Consider the following 22,836-nt stretch of genomic DNA (forward strand, 5'->3'; position numbering starts at 1 on the left):
CAATATGTTGCAAATATTAATATAGAGACTGTGCAGTATTACAACTGGCGCTCCCAGTAGTCAATGTGCTAACTTTTACCGGGAAACGAATCACATGCAAAACGTATTATATGAATGTATCGTATTGTAAATTACTTAATTGTTATATTATAATAATATATCAATAGCATGGATGCATTGTGATTTGTAAACATTTTGATATGTACCTAATATAATTTATTAAATTATAATATATGTTGATAAAATGATAACTGATAAATCGAGTTAATTGAGGCTTTATGTACAAACAATTTTCACATATTTTTTTTGATTTAATAATAAATAAATATGAATAAAAAATCGAATAACAATTGTTGTGTGGTGATGTGCAATAATACGTATAAAAATATTACAAATATAAAATTTTATAATTTTCCAAATCGAGCATATGAGAAAAAAACAAAAGAACTTTGGATTAAAGCAGTTAACAGAGTCGAGTTAGTAAATGAGAATAATACGTATATTATAATATACTATTTTAAATTAAAATGTATACAATTTTATACATTGATAGTCATATAAAGGTAGGTATTTATTTTAATTATTTGTTACATTGTTGTAGTATTAATGGAAAACCTTGGATACCTACAAAGAATAGTGTCATTTGTAGTGCTCATTTTGTTGGAAATAGGAAATCACTTCATCCAAGGAGCCCTTCATATATACCAACAATATTTCCAAAACTTTACAAAAAAAAAATTGAATGATCCATTACAGCAAAGTGCAAGATATGAACGAGCTATTAATCGTGAAACCCTAGCTATTGAAAATCAATCAAACAATACTGATGAAGTTCTAAGAGGTTTACCCCTTATTGTGGATCAAAATAATATAAATACTTCAGTTAGTATTTGTACACAAGTAGCATTTGATGTGCCTGATGATAATTTTATTTTTTCTTGTGATTTTAATGGTAATAGTGTTAACACTCAAGTATCAATACCTAAATCATTTCATAACTTTATTAAACCTACAATGGTTGAAAAATCTTGTGGGTTAGATTTTGAACAATCAACATTTTGTTTTTCTAAAATTGCATTTCATGGATATGATTCAATCAAGTCAGAAAATTCATTAAAAGACTTAACTGGCACAACTTTTCAAATATTTAACTTTTTATTGGGACTTTTACCTCAAAGTAATAGATTAATTATTAGTAAGGAAAATACTCTTTTAATTTGTTTAATGAAATTAAAACTTGGGCTAACGTAGTACTTTTCTTTGACTTTTAATCATTTGTTTATCGAATTTCATGAGCCAGTCTGTCATAATCTGTGTCGTCATCCAGGCTTTTTTATTCCAACACCAGTCAACGGGAAATTTATTTACGTCTAATTTTTTGAAAGCTCGCGGTCGTTTTGCCTTACCTATGACGAGAGGACGTTCAAACTCACCTATTATATTACAGCACAATAGCACAGTCAACCGTTCTTTTGAAACTTTTCCACCACTGCACGTTTCATTTTTAAATGCCATAGTTTTATTAGGTAGAACTCTAAAAAAAAGTCCAGTCTCGTCGGCATTGAAGATGTCTCGCTTTTCATATTTATCGATTATGTTTGGCAATTTTTTCTTCCAGTCATCAACAGCTATTCTATCAACAGCTAAAGTTTTCTCCACAGATAGATTTAAACGAAATGTTATGCCTTTTTCGAAATTTTTCCAGCCACCCGTTTGAAGCTTTAAAGTCGTTTAATCCGTAAACTTCAGCAAGTTGTTTACCCTTTTCCTGTATTGTTGGTCCGGAAACTGGCAAATTTTTTTCTCGAGTTTTGCTAAACCAGACCAAAAGTTCTTTATCAATCACATTGCCTTCACATTTTCTTAATTTCGTTAATTTTCGTTCTTCATTTCCATTTTCAACCCACGCTTTATAAATTTCTTCTGAGTTAGACACAATATCCGCGATCTGTGTTTTTCCAACTTGAAACTTTTCTGCGAGTGCACGAATTCCTACGTTTCCGTTATTTTTACGGTAATCTAAAATGTCAACTTTTTCCCGAAGCGACAACCGCTTTCGTTTTAACGTAGTCATCGCGTTGAAAACCGTCACTAACTGACATACTTTTGTCATAACACATAATTACTTCACCGATAACCGAATTTGTCGTAATCGTATCGTCCCATAACGAGTTTGTTATCGTAATTATTACGATTATACATTATTACGAGAGTGCATAAGAATGTGAATACGTATTATTTTCAAATAATGATTAGGGATTTACCATTATTTTAAAAATTCCCTAGTAATATAATGTCCGTTATTCGGAGGTTTTCCTATTGAAAAGTAGTGAAAATATCCCCGTTCCCCAAAAAACGTCCGCTATTGGGAGGTGTCCGTTAGTGGAGGTTTCACTGTAGTAAAATTGTAAATTGTTTTTTTAATTTTTTAAAATGAGTAAACGATCGGTAACTTTTGCTCAATGGTTGCAAAAAGAGCCGATTCCTGTCAAAGGTAAAAGTGATAGTGATGAACTAAACGTCTAAATATTATAATTTATATTCAGCTGATTTTATCAGTGGCGCCCAGTGGCGTATTTACAATTTTTTTTTAGGGGGGGTGTCATATCATAATGAAATAATTTATAAATTAGAAGGTATAAAATACTTAAACTCAATTCAACCTATTTTTATATTAACTATGGTTATTTTAGAATTAAAATTAAAAATCACAAATTATATTATAAAATCTAGTTTTCTTTTTTTCTTTGCCAATTCATCAATAATTTCATCGGTCTGACAATCTAAATCTCGGTGAATCGATAACATGGCAAGGCCATTAAGTCTTTTCTGAAACAAAATGCAATTCAAGATTTAGAACGTTTAATTAAGAATTATATTTTTCGGGAAAACGAAGATTATTTACCTCAGACATTGAGTTCCGTAAGTATGTTTTTATTCGTTTTAATGTCGAGAAAGGTCTTTCGGCTGTGGCAGTAGAAACAGGCAATGTGGCCAGAATTTGTAGAAACTTGAAAATATTTGGGTACATATCATTGCATATCGAAAGAGCTTCCATTGCGTTTTTAGGTATTGTAGGAAGTGAATTAATTTTTCGAATCCAAAGTTTTAACTCCGAAATTAGAACGTCTTTGTTATGATCAATTAAATCTTTATCATAAATATGAATTAATTCATAAAAGTCTTTAATACTGGAAGTAGTAATTTCTGAGAATAAACTACAAAAACCTGATAGTGTAGTTTTATGATCAATAAATCTACACTTTATTTCAGATATAAATATGTCTAAAAACGGTATAAAAATCGAAATTCTGAAATAATCTTCTGGTGTGTTTGATTGAATATTTGTTCTATTTTTTTGCAATTTTGTTAATCTTGGTAAAAATATCTGAATATCAAACTTTTTAGCTAGTATAGAAGCATCTTAAAAAATATTATTAAATTCATTTTCAGCATTATTTCGAAGAAGTTCTAATTCTTTTAGTGTATCTTCTGCTAAAGTTATAGCCTTTCTCAAAACAATTTTTTTTTTTTGAAAATTTTTTGACAACGGCAATGCAAGCGAAAATATTTTAGACACTACTAATAGAGATACAAGAAAATCCGATTGCAAAATTGCATTTTTTAAATTATTTGCTTGAGAAGATGTTTCAGTATTGTCCCAAAGACTTATTACTTCTAATGATTCGATAGGTGTACCGTCAATTTATCGTAAACAATTTACCGCGCGACAATTGACCGTAAACAATTGATCGCAAACCAATTGATTGCAATTGCAATTTACCGCACGATAATTGATCGCAAACTATATAGGTTATTTCAGAGTTATTTTAAGGCCAATATTATTTTTTCGTAACTTTATTCGATCGTTAACGATCAAGTCTTATCTAACATTATATTCGTACCCTATTTTATCAGTCCGTATTTTTCCTTAAGTCGTATAGAATATAGATCACCATGAAACACTATGAAAATATATCAGTACTGACACAATCGTCAATCGGTATATACTAATAACTTCGTCTAGCTGAAGTACTGTACATAGAATATGGCTTTAGAGTACGTATTAAGCGAAAAAAATAAGTATATGCTTATTTATCAAGGTTTTTTACACGTAAAAGAACGAGAACATGACAATAAAACATACTGGAAATGTTCTGAATACAAAAAAATTCATTGTAAAGGTCGTTTACACGTAGTAGACGACAAAATAACTAAATGTATTGAACATAACAATCACGTTCCAAATGCAGCAAAAATCGAAGCGAAAAAAGTTATTTCAACTTTAAAGAAAAATGCATCACAAACAACTCTCAGCACACATTCAGTTTTAGGAAATGCAGTTATGCAGGTAATTCATATTTTAGTTACATATAGAAATGGAAAAAATAATTAATTATTCAAATTAAACTAAATTAGGTGACAAGTGCAGTTTCCGCAGAAATGTCAAGTGTTAATACATTGAAAAGGACAATTCAACGTGTACGCCAAAAGGAGGAAGCTGCACCAGCTAATCCAAGTAATTTTGAATTTATTATACCAGATAAATATAAATATAACTCCAGTGGTGAATTATTTTTAAAATTCGATAGCGGTCCTACTGAATCACGTATTTTAATATTTACAACTCAACAAAATTTAGATTTTATGAGTGAATGTAATAATTGGTTTTGTGACGGTACATTTTCAGTGGCACCTCCCATTTTTGCTCAGTTATATACTATACACGGGGTATGTTATTCCAACGTTATTCCTAGTGTTTATGTATTACTGCCAGATAAAAAAGAAAAAACTTACCGTCACATGTTTGAAATTTTAAAATCACTGAAGTCAAATTTAAATCCAAAAAGTATTATGATAGATTATGAAAGAGCAGCTTTAAATGCAATCGAAACGGAGTTTTGTAATACCGAGGTAAAAGGTTGTTTCTTTCATATGTCGCAATGCATTTGGCGTCATGTCCAAGAATTGGGCCTACAGACAACTTATCGAAATGATCCAGAGTTTTCATTACGAATTCGAATGCTACCAGCATTAGCTTTTATTCCAGAAGTAGATGTAATAAAATGTTATAATGCATTACTAGTTACAAATTATTACACAGATAATGAAGATCTACTGGCACCGCTGTTGGATTATTTCGAAAATACATGGGTAGGAAAATTAGACAGGAGAGGAAAAAGAAAGCCGCCAAAGTATGCAATCACATTATGGAACTGTTTTTCGAGAGTAATTCAAGATTTGGCTACCACAAATAATGCTATAGAAGGGTGGCACAATTGTTTCACATCACTTATAAATAGTATACATCCTTCAATTTGGCGATTTATAGATGCATTAAAAAAAGAAGAGAGCATTAACAGATTCAAAATCGAACAATATGTTGGGGGCAACGAGCCACCCAAAAAAAAAATTTACCGAGATAGAGCAGCTAAAATAAAAAAAATTTGTACCACTTATAACAATAATACAAATATTGAAGACTATCTTCGTGGCATTGCATACAATTTTCAATTGCAAATTTAATATTTAGTGTTTTTCATTATTATGTACCTACCTTGATGATTTATAATACTATATATATATACTGAACAATATTTTTTAAACATTTTTAATCTAAGACGAAAAATATATTTTTAACCATACATGTAACCAGAATTGTGCCAAATTTATTAAAATTAAATATATATTCAAAATATTTTTATATTACTGAAAATGTTATTTTTCGATCAATTGATGTACGGTAAATTGCAATTGCGATCAATTGGCTTGCGATCAATAATTTGCGGTAAATTGTCGTGCGGTAAATTGTTTACGATCAATTGACGTGTATCCGATTCGATAACACAATCTATAGTTCTATAAAATCGTGAATAGAATAAAATCGTTCAATCCAACGCGTTGCACAGCTACGTTTTAATGATTTTGCATGAATTTCTTGTTCAGATGAATCAATATATTGTGATAATATGTTTTTCCGTTTTGGATATACAAAAAAATTATGAGCTTTTTCGACGGTTCCGAAGCAATTTCTTATAGATTGAATTGAACATGACTTTGATACCACTAAATTAAACGAATGTGCAGCACAGTGAACAAACATTGCCAACGGATGTGATTGATTAATGTATGCTTTAACACCATTAAACTTCCCTGACATTGTCGCTGCGCCATCGTAGCCTTGGCCACGCATAAATGCTGTTTCAATACCAAAAAGATTTAAATTGTCTAAAATTAATTTTTCTAATCCTTTTCCAGTTAAATCGGAAGTAGGGACAAATTGTAAAAAATCTTCACGAATAATCATTTTTTCTAAATCAACATATCTAGCAGATAATGAAACTTGTTCGATACCCGAAATATCTGCAGTTTCATCTGCTAAAATAGTAAAGCATTTAGCTTTATTTACTCGAGATACAATTTTTCTAAGTAATACATTGTTAAAAGAATCAATTATGGCATTCTGACTTATGGAACTAATATACTTATTACGTAGTCCTGGACCTTCTAAAATATTTTTAAGATGAGTATCACCAAGTGCTCTATATCGTAATAATTCACGAAAATTTCCTTCGTTAGTATTTTCAGAGTTTTCTACAACCAAGTGACCGGAATCTCTATGACCCCTAAGAGGTAGGTCTTGTTTTCCGCACACCGCTATAGCTTCAATAATTGGTTTAATATTTATCCGGTTTTCTATTACTTGTTTCGCTCTCGATGAATCTAAAATGTTTATAATAACTTCAGAAGGATTGTTCCTTGTTTTAATAAAATTATCAGCGTCCATTATACATTTTAAATGATATTGTAAAAGAGAATGTTTTTTAAATGTCTCCGTTGCGTGTTTCCAATTGTCAAATTTGTATTTAGTCAAAGCCCCAAGACTTTGGTTATTAACACCAGCACCACATTTGGAAAAGGCAACACATACCTTACAATAAGCTCCATCTTCCTTATATGAATAAACTAGCCAAGACCACCGTAATAGCCAATTATATTGAAATCTAATTGTTTGTCCTTTTTTATTTTTATCATAATTTTTACTTATTGGAAATACAAATGTTGAATCAGGTTTCCAAAGATTCGTTAATATATCATTAATTTCAGTAGGCTGTAAACTTTTATTGATAAAAAATGCAATGTCATTTGAACTGAAATTATTAGCATCAGTAACCTCGGCTGGAACCACAACAGAAATTATTTCTTTTGCTACACTATCATTTTGAGTTACTTGTTCCTGTTATAATGATTTATAATAATTATTTTAATATAATATGTACTACTACAAGAATATTATAAATTAAATTATATATTCGTATTCAACAGTGACTTGTGAAATTTAGTGAAAATGGAGCACAAAACATTTTAGACGTTAGTATAAAGTGTAATAGTAATACCATAGTAAGTAGTGTAGTTTTAGTGTACCTAATATCGTCATATTACAAATTATTAAAATATTTATATGAGGAGTCAATGATAAAAATATTATATTATGACAATAGACCAGCGAATATTACAGTTTTCTAGCAAAAAAAAAAGAAAAAGACTAAAATAATTTTATTGGTGTATGCTCGCCGTAGTCGTATAACTTCTTCCTAATCGATATAATAAATTGAAAATTGTTAAAACTATTAACTACGTAATACGTTTATAGTACATAAAATAATATAATAGTAGTATAATAATAATTTTTTGTGGTATAATATTTGTAAATTGTAATTCATTAATATAATAATATTATATACAATTTTGAATTTAATATACCGATTAAATTAATTCGTATTACGTAGGTAATAAATAATTTAAATATAATTCAAAGTAATACTTACTTTGGTTTCGTTTGACTTCGTAAAATAAGAATCTAGTCTTTATTTTTTTTTTTAATGGCTCTATTTCACTGTATAACTCCGAACTCGTAACCGTAAGTATTAACTACCAAATATAAAATCAAAATAAGACCACACGTTGTGTGTCACTCATTCGTCACGAATAACATAATAATACACAGATAAAATCTGTAACATCTATAATAATATAATATAAAACGCGTTATCGGGGCCAGACAGACCGATTTACGGAAACGTATACAACCGATAAAATACATAGTGTGATCCGAGCGGGCCTAATAATAATAAAAATGATTAGTATTTAGTAATATTTTTTCTTTATAATTTGCCTGTATTTCAACTTTTCATAGCCGCAAACCCTAATATTATTGTACACTGGTTTTATTAAAAGTTTTAAACTAAATAGTTTTATATAATAATAAATAAATAAAATTGAACACTCAATTAAATGTTACATTTTTTTTCTTTATTATTATAATTTACTATAATTATTATTATATTATTGATATATTTAAAATTGAAGGTCTCCAGACTCATTCAATAATTCTTTGGGGGGGGAGGGGTGGAAACCCCCAGCACCCCCCCCCCCCCCATAAATACGCCACTGGTGGCGCCGAACTACTTTTTAATAGGTGGTGCATACACAAATTTTAACCACCCACCCACCCCTACCTAGACACCATCAAAAATATTATTCTGAACGGAGATGATTTATCAGTCAATGATAATTATTAGGATATATTATATTATTACTTATATGGCTATATTTAAATTGTAATATATCGTTATTTTACGCGTAAAAAATTAAATTTCATACTCTCATAAAATGTGTTCTATATTGACGCTGGAATTTTTTTTTACACTTACTTGAAAAAAAACTTATGGATAATATTGTATTAGGTTTTTTAATCTTAGGTATAAATCACGAAAATTTTATGAATTTTCAACTTCAAAATTCCTTGCAAATTTTCGCGGTTTGAATATATTTCGTAAATATTTGAACTTTAAATGCTTATAAACAAAAATTGTGACTAACGATTTTTAATTTTTTTTTTTACTACGATAAGTACAACTTATAATAAACCTTGTATTAAATTTTAAAGATTTTTTGAAAAGTCAACATCTTTTAATCGGAATATCAAGAAAAAAAATCGAAAATTACAAATGCCTATAAATAGTTTAAAAAAATGATAATTTTAACAATAGATTACCACAGAATATAACAATTACACACAATAGTTTTTACAACTTTATGATCAATATTTTTTAAATTATAAGAATTACCTAATAATACTATTAATACTTAATGAAAAAATGATTCGAGGAGAAACTGTACATTTTTAGCAGACCAAGAATATTCATTATATTGTGGATTTTAGCAAGTACTATTTACGTCTAGTCACACACTTGGAATATTGTTTTACATCTTAATTTAAATAATCATAAATTAAGTTAAAACACTAAATGATTGAATGTTTAAATTTCAAAATACAAATTTACAGTAAAATAACTAAATAACATTTTTCATTAAATCAACAATATTTGTTCTTATTTATATTTTTATATGTATATTAAAATAGCTTGCTTTTTAATAGAAAGAATATAAACATCAAACTACAAGCATTTTGTGCTATAAGTACGTACTCGGCGCCACTGGATTTTATTAAAAAAAAACCTATATTTTCAGAGAAACAAAAAAAACTGAAACATCCTAATCCACCTGCATTATTATCTGCTACTACTGAGCCCGTTTTGCCACTAAGAATATGTGATGACATTGAGTTTAGTAATGATATTGGTGATTATGTCTAAGAAAAAGGTGCTCAAATATCAGATTATAATAAAACTAAAATATTAGAGCTTTCTAACATACCTGCGAACAATTTTATATACCCATTTAGTACACACATAAAGAAAGGTAAAGAAGAAAAGAGATACTTGAATAAAACTTATTTTGAAACGTACAAATGGCGAGTGTATTCTCCCAAAAAAAATGGTTTTTATTGTAAATATTGTGTTCTATTTGCTGACAAAGGAGGAAAATGTAATAACGTGGTTTTACAAAAATTAGTTGCTATTCCTTTAGTCAAATATGCAAAGATATCGGGTAAAACAGGTGAATTGGCAGTTCATAATAGCCATCAGTATCATGTAAATGCAATAACAACAGCAGAATATTTTTTATTTAACCATAAACACCCACAAAATGAAGTAATTAATATGGTTAGCACCCATAGACACAAACCATTCAGCATTTTATCAACAATTAGAAGTGGATTCAAAAAATTCAAAAAGAATTGTTGATACTGATAGTGAAACCTAAATACTTAGTTTAAGTATCTGTAAAAATATTTACTACCATAATTTTAATCAAATTATCATATTTATAACTTACTTTTAAGATATTTTTAAATACTTGAAATAATATAAAATTAGATCTCATAAACCTAAATAATATTAATGGTAATAACAAGTTGTTAAAAAATATTATTCTTTTTAGTTTATTTTATTTTGTTATTAACTTGTAAGTAATAAGTATATACAGAAGTTTTTTAAAGTTGTTTTTATTAAATAAAAGAGTTTTGTTTGGTTTATTTTCTTTGTGAAAAGTATTATAACTAATAACATAAGTTTATGTTTCAATTCAATAGCGCAACATTTTATCATACTGCCTTATTTTAAAAAATTTTCAATTCAAAACTGCAACATGTGGTCATATCTTATTAACATAATTCATGGATTTATATAATATTAGTAACAATGGAAACATTAATTAAAGTCCTATGTGTGTACCAAAAATTGTATTCCTAGCTAATTTATTTAATGTTTTATATTTGACCAAACATTTATTGATTTTTCAAATCGCTCTCCTGAAAAAAGTTGTTTTTTGAGTTGTTGCAGTCTTGAACTGGATAGTCGATATGATATAATATTTACTATATATAACTTATATCCCCCCATTGACTTTTTTTGCTGACTTTTGGAAAACAAATTATTAGATATTAGAATTGTTACTTGTTTTAAAGTCATTGCTTATAAGTTATATTCATCAGAATATATACATTTTATTATAATTATATACTTTATGTTCTCTCATTTTCTACCTATTAATTTTATAATGCAATTTTTCGCAATTTCTCATGTTTTTGGATATTTTTTTTAAATATGGTGTTTTAATGAACAAAATACTTAACTAAACTAAATTTATTATTACATAAATAAATTATTTAATATATAAAATCTAAATACATATGTAAATTATTTCGTTTATTTTTAGGAAAAAAAGCTTTCTTAAAAGTAATACCATCAAGAATAAATAAATACAGAAAAGAAATGCCAGGTATACCTTTATCTCCCGATTCCCGAACCTATTATTACAAGGTCGAAAACATGGTTATTGTTGCAATTTTCTATGCAAGTAATTTTGAAATTCTTTTAATTGTGATTAAAAGTTTAAAAAACGATATTATCCCCATTAGTATTCAGTATGGAAAAGCTGAAACAAATTGTAAAATATAATGCAGTCAAATGTGGTTTATAGCATTCGTACAATTACACTTATCTTAGTTATCCATTAATTTTACAAACTTGGAAGAATCGAATAGTGAGCTACTTTAAGTATGAATAGGTTTAGAAAAACTGATGATATTTTAACAAATATTCTTGGTTCAAATGAAAAAAAAAAACTTAAGATAAATTTATGTATATATTGAAAAAAATAATAAAGGATTTAAAACTATTAAATCTTACTATATTGGGTAAAGCAAATGTTTATTTTTTTTATATAATTGAGTTTTTTTAATATGTACTAATAATTAGTGTAGACGTGTAGTAGAAGTAGAACGTATTTTTTCTTTATACAAACAGATTTTAAGTAATAAAACATTTAATTTTAATGAACATAATTTGAAAATATATTTAATTATGAATTTTAATTCAAAAAAGTAATACATTTATCAATTTTTTTTTTTAAATTAATTTAATTATAATTAAGTATCTTATGGTAGTTAATTATAATTAAATTAATTTAAAAAAAAATAGTTATATAGTTATATAGTTTTTGTGTTTTTTATGGAATTAAATCTAGTCTATTCTTTTAACATATATCCCCCCCCCCCATATCAAAAATTCCTGAGCACGCCACTGTATATAATATAAAATACTTTGCTTAATCACTCGTGGATGAATTAGTACGATTATTAAGTAGGATACTTTTTTTCAACGTTTCCTGATAAATTTCATCAATAGGTAGTTTCAATATTTAATTCACTAGTGATCTTTATTTTTATTTCATTTAAACTCAAGCAGTGCCCCAAAAACATCATACTCAAAAGTTACCATTAGTTTAACATTTTATTGCATTTTTTAATAATACTTGTTTGAGAGCAACTTTAAACTGTAGTACATTAGGATTAATATTTGTCCCAAATCTTTGTCTGAATCGTTAAAATAAAATTCCAATATGATCCTGTGAGAACTTTTAATAAGTTAATATAGTTTATATTAGTGTTATACACATTCTGTGGTAGTGTGGTTGCACTATTGCTTTCATTTTTGTTAACCACTGCCGTGCATGAGTGACAATCGCATGTAGCGTTTAATATCAACAATATTGTCATCCAACGATTACGATATTACGATGACAAAGGAGAAACGCTCAAAAATAAAACTGGTACATCGTTCTCAGTCGTTTTTGACTTTTCATCAGTGTCTACGTATTTAACTAATTCGATAGTAAAACTCAAAAAAAAACATGGTATAGACACGCCATAATTTTAACTAATTTAGTTGTTACCTATCATCGACTATAAAAACAAAATGTTAATTGTTTACAAATCGATAACGAAAAACCGTTCAACTATCGTTACAATACTATAATATTATTGTAACCGGGCGAGACGATTAATCGAACGAATAAATCGATGTCTCGATTGCCCGCGACCGGATGACCGTGATCGTTATTATCGCAATGATAACAATATAATACCTATTGAATTGTTATTAAATTGATACACGGAAAACGATTGATCGAGCGTTTCGATTTAAACGCGTGTTCGTGCGCGACCGCGACCGTCGTTGCCACCATACGATATTATCATCATTACGCGGCGTGTCCTTGTCTGTGGTGAGCAGTGATTACGGCAGCTGCAGATCGGCTCTATCTCCGCGTATCCGTGTAGCACGCGCGCGCGCGCGCGATAAGAACACAACAACTGTATGTTTAATTACGCACGGCGATAGCGTGAGCAGTCGCACAACCACCAGCTGCACTCTTGGCGGCGATCGTCGGCCGTGATCCTACTCGATCGCACAGTCGCAGTCGTTCGTCACTCGTGTCGCATGTGACCCGGGACTGCCGTGCGACCGCTGAAGTCGGGAACGGCGGGCACCGTTGCGTCCAAACGATACGCCCGCAGACACCGACCCACAACGATGTGGTCCGCCGGCGGCTTGGCCGTTGTCGTGTGGCTGTTGACCGCGACGTCCGCATCTGCCAGATATCCGGTTGTCTTGGGTGAGTATTGGCCTGCCGACCGAGCGCCAGCGACCCTGCGCGTCCATCCGTCCCGCGCCTGTGCTCACTGCACCGTTTTACTGTCCCCACAATCATCGCAGTGTCCCGTTTGATGGTTTGTGACGTTTGTGTCCTTGTCAAGTCTTATTGATAATTTTCTTTTTTTCATCTAATTTCTGCTTTAAACATTTTAGTTTTTTTTTACACCCTACGATTACCGTTTTATGGCTTTTCAAATTTTCATTGAAATAATCATTATACACAACGAATTTCCATTGAGATTTGAAGGTCGTTTTCTCTATTAACTAAAACCTTTTAGGTATTGTTTATTAAATTATTTATCTTTGTTCAACTAGTGGTCTAACCATATTATTTTAATCACTTAAAATTCAACAATAGTTAGATAAATTATGCAATTGATCGGTAAACAAACTAACCACTGTAACTGTTTATTATTAAATACACAATAGACAATAGTTTTTATTGGATGATCATTACATCATGATTTAAAACATTATAATTTTAAGTATAATCATTGTATAGGAACGTGTTTAATATCAAGGTTAAGTATTCATATCACTTTTCGCATAATAAATAATATAACATTATTAATGTACTTAACACTCAATTCCTCATTATCTACATGATAATATATTATGATCAATTATTATTATTATTTTTTAATCTATACTATACATTTTTATTAGTTATCTAATGAATTTTTAAAATTAAAAGAATAATAATATAATATTATAAAAACAATTTCTTTCTAAGTTCAAGTTTACATACATACTTTTGTCTATCTTTTGTCTATTCTGTAGCCAAAGGTCAGTGATCTAATATATTTAAAATAGATATTTTAAAAATAATATATTAACACATTAATAATGCTCAGCTCATATTATTTTTTAGAATACCAATGATAACAATAAACTTTGATGATAAATAAGTTAAAAATATTTTAATATTTACCCGTACATAATAGCTTTGTTCGTTTTGACAAAAAGTGTACACTTTTTCAATAATAGTGTTCACTGAAGCGTCTGAAGCGTTTGTTTGAAAAGCGTGAGTGTACACACTGTTTGTTTGGAAATAGTGTGGGTTTAGTGTGTACACTATCCACACCGACTAAAGTGCAGGTGTCGTATTGGATTTTTGGTGTGGAGCCAGTTATCATAAATATATTTCCTTATCACTCGCTATATGCCGACATATGTATTTAATTTCCAATTGGATCAAATTCCCACACCTGAAACATTTGTTTTGAATTGGCACACCACACACCACACCATCCACACCCAACACTTCCACCACACTATATTGTTAACATAAGCTTTTAAAACGAACAAACCTATTGATTTTTAAATACCTTTTATTGATTGGCCAATCTATGTATATAAAATACAGTTAAAGTATTGAATCAGGTAGCTCATGAAATAACTTTATAGTAATGTATGCAATTAATACTTTAACTTATTATTATTTTATACATCTTATTTCCTATCTCGTTAATGTATTAAATTGTACAATATTGCTATTTTGATGATAAAATAAATTTTAAAAATGCGAGTGATTTTTATTTTTTACTTGTCATACATGTTATATTACATGAGTGTTAAAAACACTACTCAAATTGTAGTTTAAGGTATGTTCTGAAAATGTATTGATAGTAGAAGCTGTTCCAAATGTAACAATAAAATTAAGATCTTCTGAAACTACTCAATCCACTCGGAACTGGTTTTTTAAAGTATACTTGCAATACAAATTTAAAAAAAATGATGCGTTTATAGAAAAAACAATGTTGAGCTATTCTAAATCCCACAATAGCTCTACACACACAAATAAATAATATATAATTATCATTACTTCAGCTAAAAATATATGATTAACTCTATAAAAAATATAGTTAGTTTTGATATGTTTTCATTTTTCATATTTGAATTATTCTATATTTTAACAAAAATCAAATTAAAATTATGTAATATTGTAACTAAACATTGTATTAAATAACTAGTTTAAATATAATAAATATTTTTTCTCCATATGAATGTATACTGTTTGTTATGAGCACCATATTATATTACACTAGATTAGCATATTAATTATATTTTATATTATATTATATTAGCATATTGGTTTTTTAATATTTAAGTCCATTAGTTAAGTGGGTACAAATGCTTATAAGCATCTATGCTTATATGATGTACATTAACCGTTAGGGGGACATCAGTTGTACGATTAACTAAATGTAGAGTAATTATCAATTGTCAATTTTAAATTAATAATTAAATTATCACAGCTTATAAATAAACAATCTTGTCAAAAGTACTTCATTGTGTGTTCTATTAAATCCTAATCCAATCAGAATCTAAACTACCATAATAAAAGCTTTTTTGCAATGGAAGAAAGAACACTAGTGTACAGAGACAGACTCAACTATCCCGTTCACAACATCTCACTAGTCTCTATGAAGGTGTGGGTTTGAATCCTACCACTGTCACCAGATGTTGTGAATGGGATGGTTAAGTCCGTCTCCATACACTAATGTTCTTTCTTCAGTAGTGTTTATTTTCACTGTAAGAAAGCTTTTGTTTTGGTAGTTTGGGTTCTGATTGGATTAGGATTCAAATACACAATGAAGTACATTTGACGAGATTGTTTATTTATGAGCTGTGATAATTTAATTATTAATTTAAAATAATTGACAAATGGTTAATTATTGTACGACTGATGTCCCCCCATCAGACAATGTCCATTATACAAGCATAACAATACAGTTATTAAGCATTTTTCCCAACATAACTAAATAACTTAAACATTAAAAACCCATAATACTAATATAATTTAATATAAAATATAAATAATATGCTAATCTGGTATAATATAATGCTCATAGCATGTTATAATATATTATACATAATTATTGTTGTATAATTAGATAATTCATTAAATTATGTTATTCACACTATAACATAACATAATTAATATAAATATAAATATAATTTTTTTTAAGTTAATAATTTGTAAAATTTAACATTTTTAATTGGCTTATGTTAATTCTGTATTATTACTGAATATCTAATCAAACATATTTATAGCACTTTCTTAATTACCATTATAATTATTGTTTAGACTTAGGAATACTCTGCTGCATATGTTATTTTGTGGTTCTCATTCCAGTGAGTTTGTATAAGAGGACATTATACTCGCATGTGTTGTATCTGTCTTATTAACATACATCATAGCAAATTTGAGTTCAGTTGAACACATTTTATGTTGTTAGCTTTAATATTGGAGACAATTTACCTATTATCAAACTTAGAGGTTAGAATATTATTTAGAACATGTCATATTGTTGTATTGACGTTATAATTTTATAGTGAGTTATAGCTATGTAAAATATTACAACTCAAAAATGTTCATAACTCACTTTAAAATGATAATATCAATAAAAGCACATGACACTTCCTAGATAATATTATATACCTTTAAATTTTATGATAGATAAATTTACTCTAATATTAAAGCTAACAACACAAAATTAATTCTGTTGAACAAAAATTTTCCATATTGTATGTATGTATGTAAGACAAAGACAATACGGGTATAACATCCTCATAATAATAATTTCTAATAAAACAAATAGAAATTATTTTTTTAAGGTCATACTTTCAAACAATATATATATATTTAAAAAAATCTATTATACCATACTAATCTATAATCGATTGACATTCAGCTTCATGTACAAAATAATATACAATTTATTTCATAAGTAGGTATATTTGATGCTTAATGACATTGACCACATTGCTAAAAGATCCTAAGGATAACAATTTGTGTAAGAACATAGTCAATATTATGTTATTAAAATTAAAATTTTTATTTTTAGTTCCAGGTGATGGTGGTAGCCGCATTGATGCTAAATTGAACAAACCCAGTGTCGTTCATTATTTATGTGATAAAAAAACAAATGATTATTCTAATATTTGGTTAAATCTCGAATTGTTAGTGCCATATGTAATAGACTGCTTGGTAAGTAAAATATTGTATTTAATTATATTAAGAAGACGTAAAACCACTAGAACCCGCATATGTTGTTTCATCTTACACACGTGCGACATAGCAAATTTTCGTTCACAAGTTTCAATATTGTGCTATTAGTTTTGATATTAGAGTGAACTGATAGTTATGATCATTTTAAAATGTACAGTTTCAAAAAGATCATAACTTACTCAAAATAATAATATCAATAAAAGGCTACATGGGGGGGCCCTGGATAATAATCTTACCTTTAAATTTTATAATAGGTCAGTTCACTCTAATATCAAAACTAACAGCACAATATTGAAATTGGTGAACGTAAATTTACTAAGTCTCACGTGTGTAAGACGGAGACAACACATGTGGGTATTACGTCCTCTTAAGTTAATAGCTCATAAACGTTGTTTAATTATTAGATAGATAATATGAGACTGATATATGACAATGTTACCCATACTACTCACAGCCCTCCAGGTGTAGATATAAGAGTACCTGGATGGGGAAATTCTTCTGCTGTTGAATACATTGACCCTAGCTTATCTACATTTGGTGCTTACTTTAAGAGTGTTGGCGATACATTAGTTGGCACTGGTCTTGAGCGAGATGTTTCTATTCGAGGAGCTCCTTATGATTTTAGAAAAGCCCCTAGTAAGAATTAAAATTGAAAAAAAAATTCCTACCGTATTAAGACAATTATTTCATCTTTTTGTAGATGAAAATACAGAGTTTTTTGTAAAACTAAAGACATTAACTGAAGAAACATACCAACAAAATAATAATACACCAGTTGTGTTCATTGTACATAGCATGGGTGGATGTATGACATTAAAATTTTTGCGAGCTCAAACACAGGAGTGGAAAGATCAATATGTCAGAGCAATGGTTTCATTAGCTGGCGCTTGGGGTGGAGCAGTTAAAGCATTGAAAGTGTTTACTGTAGGTATGCTGAAAGAAATAAATAGAAAATAGTGTACAAATATTTAATGTCTATAGTAAATATGTATTATTTATTTTCAGGTGATGACCTAGGTGTTTATGTTCTTAGTGGTAGTGTTCTAAAAGCTGAACAAATTACATCTCCTAGCTTAGCATGGCTTTTACCATCCCCATATTTTTGGAAGTCAGATGAAGTACTAGTAGAAACTGATACAAAAAACTTCACAGTGGCAGACTATAAATCATTTTTTGAGTAAGTATTATCATACAGCAACAAAAATAATTTTATTAATATTTGTAATCATTACAGAGACATAGACTACATAACTGGCTATAATATGTATTTGGACGTTAAACAATACATGGATTTTGGACCACCTGGTGTAGAAGTCCATTGTTTACACGGTGATACAATTCCAACAGTTGAAAAGTTTGTTTGTTCTATTATTGATTCTTTATTTTTTTTTAACATTTATTTGTCATGTTTTAGAATGATATATGGACCGGGTAAATTTCCGTTGAAGTATCCAAAATTACAATATGGTAATGGTGATGGCACAGTCAATTCCAGAAGCCTTGAAGGTTGCAATTATTGGTCAAGTATGCAAAAACAAAAAGTTTTTCATCAAGTATTTCCAAATGCTGACCACATGACAATCTTAAGGGATGAACGAGTAATGGATTACATCGCACAGCTCATGGAAAAACTATAGATACCTAATTATTTTAAACTTAAGTCATTATTAGAATGAATAATTTAATAATAGTTGATGTGTTCATTTAAATAGATATTTAAGGAAATCAGTAACTATAAACAATCTTATTATATTATATCAGTTGGGTACTCAAATATTTTTAAACCTTTGATTTATGTTAAATTTTATTTCATTTTGTTGTTTACTGAAGACCTTAAAATACTTTGAAACAAACAATATCTTTGTTTTTAGTAAATTGATCTCCATATTTCAAGTTTATTACATTTATTATAACCCTAAAATCATTCAATTATTCACTGTTTATTGCCGTTTGTTTTTACAGCTAGTAATCTAGTAATGTAACCACTAAATAATCTAAAAATATAATGTATCAAGGTTAGATTATGTATAATACAAAATAATATAGTACAAAGGTTATTAGTTATGATTAATATTAAAAATTAAAACATAATTAAATCAAAATATTATCAAAACTCAGAGGACCTCTAATGGGGTAGATGAATCTAATTAATAAGAATATATGATTATCACAACATTTATAAATACTATTTTTTTAAAACAATTATAAAAATAAATTGTATGAATTATTGATACTTGATCATATTACATATTACGATTTCTATTTTATTTGGACTTTCTTAGTATATACAATTTCATGGAACTCTATTGTGTGAACTTAAATGTTTATGTGTATTACTTTTTATAATGAAGTTAAGATGAGATTTTTGTAATTTTAAATTATAGTTTTATTTTTTGTTAAACCTAATAATAAAATAATATAAACATCATTTTGAATAATTAAGAAATATGCAGAATATATATAATACATTACATTTTATTCCAACAAAATGATGTAGTGTTACAAATAAAGTGACGTATTTCTAAAGTGAATTATTTATATTACGTTACTACTCATCACTTCTAATAATATGACGTAATAATTATAATTCATTATGAAGACATATACATATGCTATACAAATGTTTATTTAACCAAGGTATAACAGAATAAACAGCTTTTAAATAGTTAAATAAATGTAAAATTATTAAAAGAAATCTTAAACTTAAACTTATAATAGGTATAGAAATAATATTATACAAATTAAATAAAACCTATTGTATAAGTTAATAAAATTAAAAATCAGTACACGAGCAAAAATCCTATACCAATCAATGATACATAACTATAATTAATTAAAATTGTTTTAATATTTTATGGTACCAGCCACCAGGTTCAAATAAAATTGACTCAAACTAACAATGTATGTTTCTTAACAAAATCCTAAGCAATAAAAAGATACATTTTTCGACGTTTTTATAAAGATTTAAAAAATATTTAAGAATCATTTTTCCTATTATAAGTCATTTGTTAAATATTATAAATGTATTTTTCAAATAAGAACTTAGTATTTTTATTCTATCTTAGTTAGCTTATAAAACTAACTAAAACTAAATTTTATGTGAAAATGAACACATTTTCAATTATTATAACTTAGGATTAAAGATATAATGCAAAATGTCTATAATTAGTTCATACTTAAATCAAAAATCCAAAGATGTTTATTTAAAATATAATTTATTTTTATAGTTTAAATTTGGCCAAAATTATATATTTTAATGATGAGTGACAAAATATACTGTATTATTATATTCTGTACACATGATATATTTTTAAATGCAATGGTTTTGGCAAGAATTCATTTAATTCAACCTATTATATTTACCAATGATAATAAAAATTACTTAACTTAATAGCAATATTATCATTTTTTGTATATAATGATTTATAATTGAATTCAATATTAATACGCCCAATGTGTCTTATGGTTCATCTGTAACAAACGTAGATAATTTAAATGGTTGAGTACAGATATATCTTAAGAGTGAATTGAAAATTAGTTGCAGAGAGGGAGGTGATGAAAAAGATGATATTAATTAAAAATGCTGTGACAATATGATTGTCTAGTGGATTGGGGTGGGTGATGGGTATATTACTATAAAGACATTTTTATAGATATTTCAGATGTCACTAAACACATCCATTACAGTGATCTACTTGATACCCATTATACAACAAATCGGAACCCACAAATTTTTAAATAATTAAAATTAAAAGAAATATAATTAGAATATAAATAATAGAGTTAAGTAACACAAAAATATAATTTTGTTTTATGGAATAAAAAATTTAATTTATTATTAAATTATTTAAATTGTTTAATAAAAATATATAATTATAGATCTAACAACAATTTTTATTTACCATAACAAAATTAAAAATTAAAGAGAAACACTGTAGTATTTAGTAATAATAATATAATTTGAGTTTCAATTAAGTTTAATTATAAATATGAATTTTGAACTGATCAGCTTCTTTTATTTTAATGCTATAGTCACAAAACAATGAAAACAATTAAATTGACAATTTATTTATTGTAAGTACACAATATTTATGATTTATATTTTTATGCGGGTATTGGTTTATATATTATTGACATTTAGTATATGATTTACAGAGAATTTTAAAATAAATTAATTATAAACACATTTTTGTTAATTTACACTTATATGTTACCACTTTTTTTAAAAATTATATTGGCTTATATTATTGTCATATCTTATTGTTTTTTTTACTATTTATATGATACATAATTCTTAATGGTGTTTGTGCACGATATTACTGATTCTTATTATTGAATTTCTACAACCATTTTTGTTTTAGACGATTTTTCTAACCACACCTTAAAATAATAAATAACTCAAAATAATGTTTATAAGATACTATATTTAATAACTAATGAGTTGATATAATAATATTTGTAATCTGCAATTTAAAAATATAAATGATGCGTATTTTTCATGACTAAGTTAAATTTATTTGTTTTCCTTTTACAGCTATTAACCATGAATTACGATTATCTTAATTCATGCTGTAAAATAAGAATCTTATCAGAAAAATATAATTTTTAAAATACTTTAGTTTAAAAATTAATAGATACGTATAGATTATAATGTATACATTTCACTTTCATTTCAGTGAAACAACTTCTAAAATGAAGTCACTTTGATGTGGATAATATTTTAAATTAATTATATATAACTTAATTTATTATACTTAAGTATTTAAATGTCATTCCTAATTATTTTCATTTAATTTCAAGTTACAAACAAAAGATTCAATGGAAAATATTATTAAAAATGCGCAAACTGTTATTTCTTTTACTGTTTTTTGTGGTAAGGTGTATCAAGTCACATTAATATATCATACATTAAATATCCTTTTTATTATTATTTTAAATACTCTATTATTTCATATTAAACTTAGGACTTAGGATAATAAATAATAATTTAATTTTTCGATAACACTAAACAGTGACACAATTATAGTTATCTCGGTGATAAATTAATACAATAATTTATACATGTTCGTATGATTTATTTCAGTAATATATTGTATTGTGATTTGTGGCTCAATTTCATATTTAATAATAATGAATTCATAATATTGTAAGTGATATATAAATAATATAGATAGTTATGAATTAAAAATAGATTGGAAAGTGGTAAGTAATTGAAATGTAAGTTAATTTACCAACGGATTTAATATAATTTTGCATAAATATTTTAAATGTAACTACCTTTAATGTTATAACAAGAACTTTCTATCTTTATTTAAGCACAAAAAATGTAAATTGCTTGCTTCCCCCTAAAAGGAATCTTCGCTAAAAATAAACCAAAATAAAAAATTTTACTACAGGAAATTTAAAAAAAATATTACA

The 22,836-nt window shown here is 27.4% G+C and overlaps 3 protein-coding genes across 3 annotated transcripts; 1 reads left to right on the forward strand and 2 right to left on the reverse strand.

Moving 5' to 3' along the window:
• Window positions 1–1,636: 1,636 nt before the first annotated feature.
• LOC132925462 (tigger transposable element-derived protein 3-like) lies at window positions 1,637–2,113 on the reverse strand. Its single transcript, XM_060989858.1, has one exon. The coding sequence runs from the start codon at window positions 2,111–2,113 to the stop codon at window positions 1,637–1,639; it is 477 nt and encodes a 158-aa protein (XP_060845841.1).
• Window positions 2,114–2,715: 602 nt separating this feature from the next.
• Window positions 2,716–4,043, reverse strand: LOC132925463 (52 kDa repressor of the inhibitor of the protein kinase-like). Its single transcript, XM_060989859.1, has 3 exons — window positions 4,019–4,043; window positions 2,906–3,285; window positions 2,716–2,829 (listed from the first exon to the last, which is right to left on the reverse strand). Exons 1-3 carry the CDS (start codon window positions 4,041–4,043, stop codon window positions 2,716–2,718), a joined length of 519 nt encoding a protein of 172 aa, XP_060845842.1.
• An 8,845-nt stretch (window positions 4,044–12,888) lies between these two features.
• On the forward strand, window positions 12,889–19,311 carry LOC132926621 (phospholipase A2 group XV-like). Its single transcript, XM_060990994.1, has 7 exons — window positions 12,889–13,362; window positions 17,255–17,397; window positions 17,823–18,054; window positions 18,119–18,346; window positions 18,424–18,595; window positions 18,653–18,772; window positions 18,833–19,311. Exons 1-7 carry the CDS (start codon window positions 13,281–13,283, stop codon window positions 19,053–19,055), a joined length of 1,200 nt encoding a protein of 399 aa, XP_060846977.1. The 5' UTR covers window positions 12,889–13,280; the 3' UTR covers window positions 19,056–19,311.
• Window positions 19,312–22,836: the final 3,525 nt, after the last annotated feature.

The sequence above is a fragment of the Rhopalosiphum padi genome, chromosome 3 (genome assembly GCF_020882245.1).
Source record: "Rhopalosiphum padi isolate XX-2018 chromosome 3, ASM2088224v1, whole genome shotgun sequence".
Lineage (NCBI taxonomy): Eukaryota > Metazoa > Arthropoda > Insecta > Hemiptera > Aphididae > Rhopalosiphum > Rhopalosiphum padi.